At 47.1% G+C, this 2,500-nt stretch overlaps 1 protein-coding gene across 2 annotated transcripts in view; it reads right to left on the reverse strand.

Moving 5' to 3' along the window:
* LOC113805863 (uncharacterized) overlaps nucleotides 1-2,500 on the reverse strand; it is a 59,695-nt gene that overhangs the window by 5,883 nt on the left and 51,312 nt on the right. Inside the window, exons 4-7 of one of the 2 annotated variants that reach the window (XM_070141436.1) lie at nucleotides 2,225-2,470; nucleotides 1,255-1,507; nucleotides 707-933; nucleotides 402-538 (exon numbers count right to left, since the gene is read on the reverse strand). In XM_070141436.1, coding sequence (XP_069997537.1) covers nucleotides 402-538; nucleotides 707-933; nucleotides 1,255-1,507; nucleotides 2,225-2,470 — 863 coding nt within the window. Of the gene's footprint in view, nucleotides 1-380; nucleotides 539-706; nucleotides 934-1,254; nucleotides 1,508-2,224; nucleotides 2,471-2,500 lie in introns of both variants that reach the window. The other variant, XM_070141431.1, reaches the window with a different exon arrangement.

The raw sequence follows: 2,500 nt of genomic DNA on the forward strand, positions 1-2,500 counted from the left end.
CGAATCATTTTTTTAGATAGTATATGTCATATTTTCTTAGGGGACTGAAAACAAAAGTAAACAGGAAATGGAATTATAAATGGACTTCTATTAAATGGTGATAAGTAATTATATAGTTTGGATGAAACGGTGCTATACGTATATGAACACTTATATATTAAAGGAGATTATATTGAAACGACCACATGAAAGCATAGACCAAAATCCTTAGTAAAATTGCTAATCTCTTTGACTATCTAAACCCCCATTTATTAAAAAACATTCCTCGTCCGAGAAGTGATAAAACGTGTGACACATCATGCAGTTAGTCGAAGAGAATAGTCTCCCGTACGTCCGTGACAGAAAACGAGAAGAACGGAAAATGGGAGGTGGGTGCCTACATTGCCCCTTTAGCGGCGTACATTGCCGTGGCTACCGTCAGCACATGCGTGTCTTGGGCCATCTTGTCCTGCGGCCGACACTTGATCTGGATGATCTCGTCCTCCGGAAGCTTCAGGCCGCTCACCAGCGGGAACCTCAGGTTGAGACACAACCACGTCTGCAAGGGGAAGACACGTACAAGGTCTGCTCTGTTTGGACGGGGATTCACCTCTCAAAATCCGCCAAGATAAGTCGGAGGAGAAAGAACCCGTTTTCCAGTAGAATAGATTTATGTGAAAATCAAAAGAAAACTTTTTGCACGGAATCGTCGCCCCAAGCAACTTACTTCGCCATTGGGCTGACGGCAGCGCTGCACGCCACATCGTTCGAGGTCGCGCACGATCAGCTGGAACATGTCGTTCGTGATCTGCGTCGGGATCATCCTGCAGGCCGTGTTGATGGTGGGGTCCACGGTGGGGCGGTCCTCGAACACGGGGATGGCGTTGTAGCCCACCGGGAGGTTGAGGAGCGCCATGAACGAGCTCGCACTGCCCGTGTCGATGCATTTGATGTCTGCCGATGAGGTGGTGGGAGGGAGTCGTGAATTTTTCATTTATTATTTGTGTAGTTTTGGTTTTGGGAATGGGACAGGATGGAGACGGGTGTTTGGGGCAGGATAAGGACTACGATGAGAGAGTAACCAACGGTAGATCTGTCATGAATCTAGATTTATACACATCAGCCATTTAGATAGTACTGATAGTGAAGATCCGAGCAACTGCAAGTGAAATCCAATCTGACTCCTCTCCCAGCCAGAGCACTCCCCGGAATCCCTCCCTCCCTGATCCGCCCTTCGCGAGGCAGCGACGCCCTTGGAGGAACCCGAGGACTCACCTGTGACCTGGGTCCTGTCGGCTCCCGGCGGAGGGGAAGGAGAGCTGATGGGAATGGGAATCGCAGGCGGGCCGAAGGTGGTTCCAACGAGAGTGGGCGGGGGAGTCGCGGGCGGAAGGCCTACGGGCGGCGCAGGAGGCTTAGCTGATCCCAGGGGCGTCGAGGGCGGCCCGAAACCATCGGACTCGGGAATGGCAGGAGGGCGGATGGAGGGCGGCCGAGGGAAGTTGCGGTGGGTCGTCTCCTCCTGAGGCTGCGGAAGGAGGCGCGTCAGGTGGGGTTCCCTGCCTGGCTCACTGTGGCTGGTCTTTATCATTTTTGTCTTCATGTTATTATTATCATCTTTAATCACTATCATATATATTATCTTTACCATCATTACCGTTATTACTCTTACCAGTAATACTATTAACATATCTTTTATAAATATCATTATTATTATCATTATTATTATTATTATTATTATTAACATTATCACGATCATTAACACTATTATCAATTGCTATCTTTATTATTTCTATTATCATAATTAAAATCATTATCATCATCATAATCACCATCACTACTATCACTACCTCCATTAACTATTACTATTACCTATTACTACATCTGTCATTATTACTACTACTATTACAACCATTACTATTGCAACAATCAATATCACGATTTTCAGCACTATTCAGATACCATTACAACTATTACTATTACAACTATCACTGATATTGCTACCAATACAGCTATCATAATTACCTACCATTACAACCATCACCATTACCACTTCTGTAACCATCACTGCCGCACTTCCTCTCCCAACTGGTTACACGACGTGTCGGTCCACCATTCACTACTACAACTACCATAATCACCCCCATTAACTCCCACAACCACCATAATTACCCCCATTAACTCCCACAACCACCATAATCACCCCATTACCATTACAACCACCATTCACAACCGCCCCTCCTACCCTGGCTATACGAGGCGTTGGTCCTCGCGGTCGTGGAGGGAGCTTCCTTCTGCTCACTCTCGCGGGAATCCCCATCCTATTCACCGAGAGGACGTCATCCTTTCGCCCTTCTCTCTCCTCCTCTTCCTCTCCTTCGCTCTCCGTCTCCTCCTCTCTTTCTCTCCCCGTTTCTTCGTCTTCTGTTGACGTTGTTCCTTCTTCGGTGTCTCCTTCTGTGTTGTCTCCTGGGATGTCGACTTGGGAGTCCTGCGAAGAGGTTTGTTTATTTGTTTATTT

This window comes from Penaeus vannamei, chromosome 3, assembly GCF_042767895.1.
Source record: "Penaeus vannamei isolate JL-2024 chromosome 3, ASM4276789v1, whole genome shotgun sequence".
Taxonomy (NCBI): domain Eukaryota; kingdom Metazoa; phylum Arthropoda; class Malacostraca; order Decapoda; family Penaeidae; genus Penaeus; species Penaeus vannamei.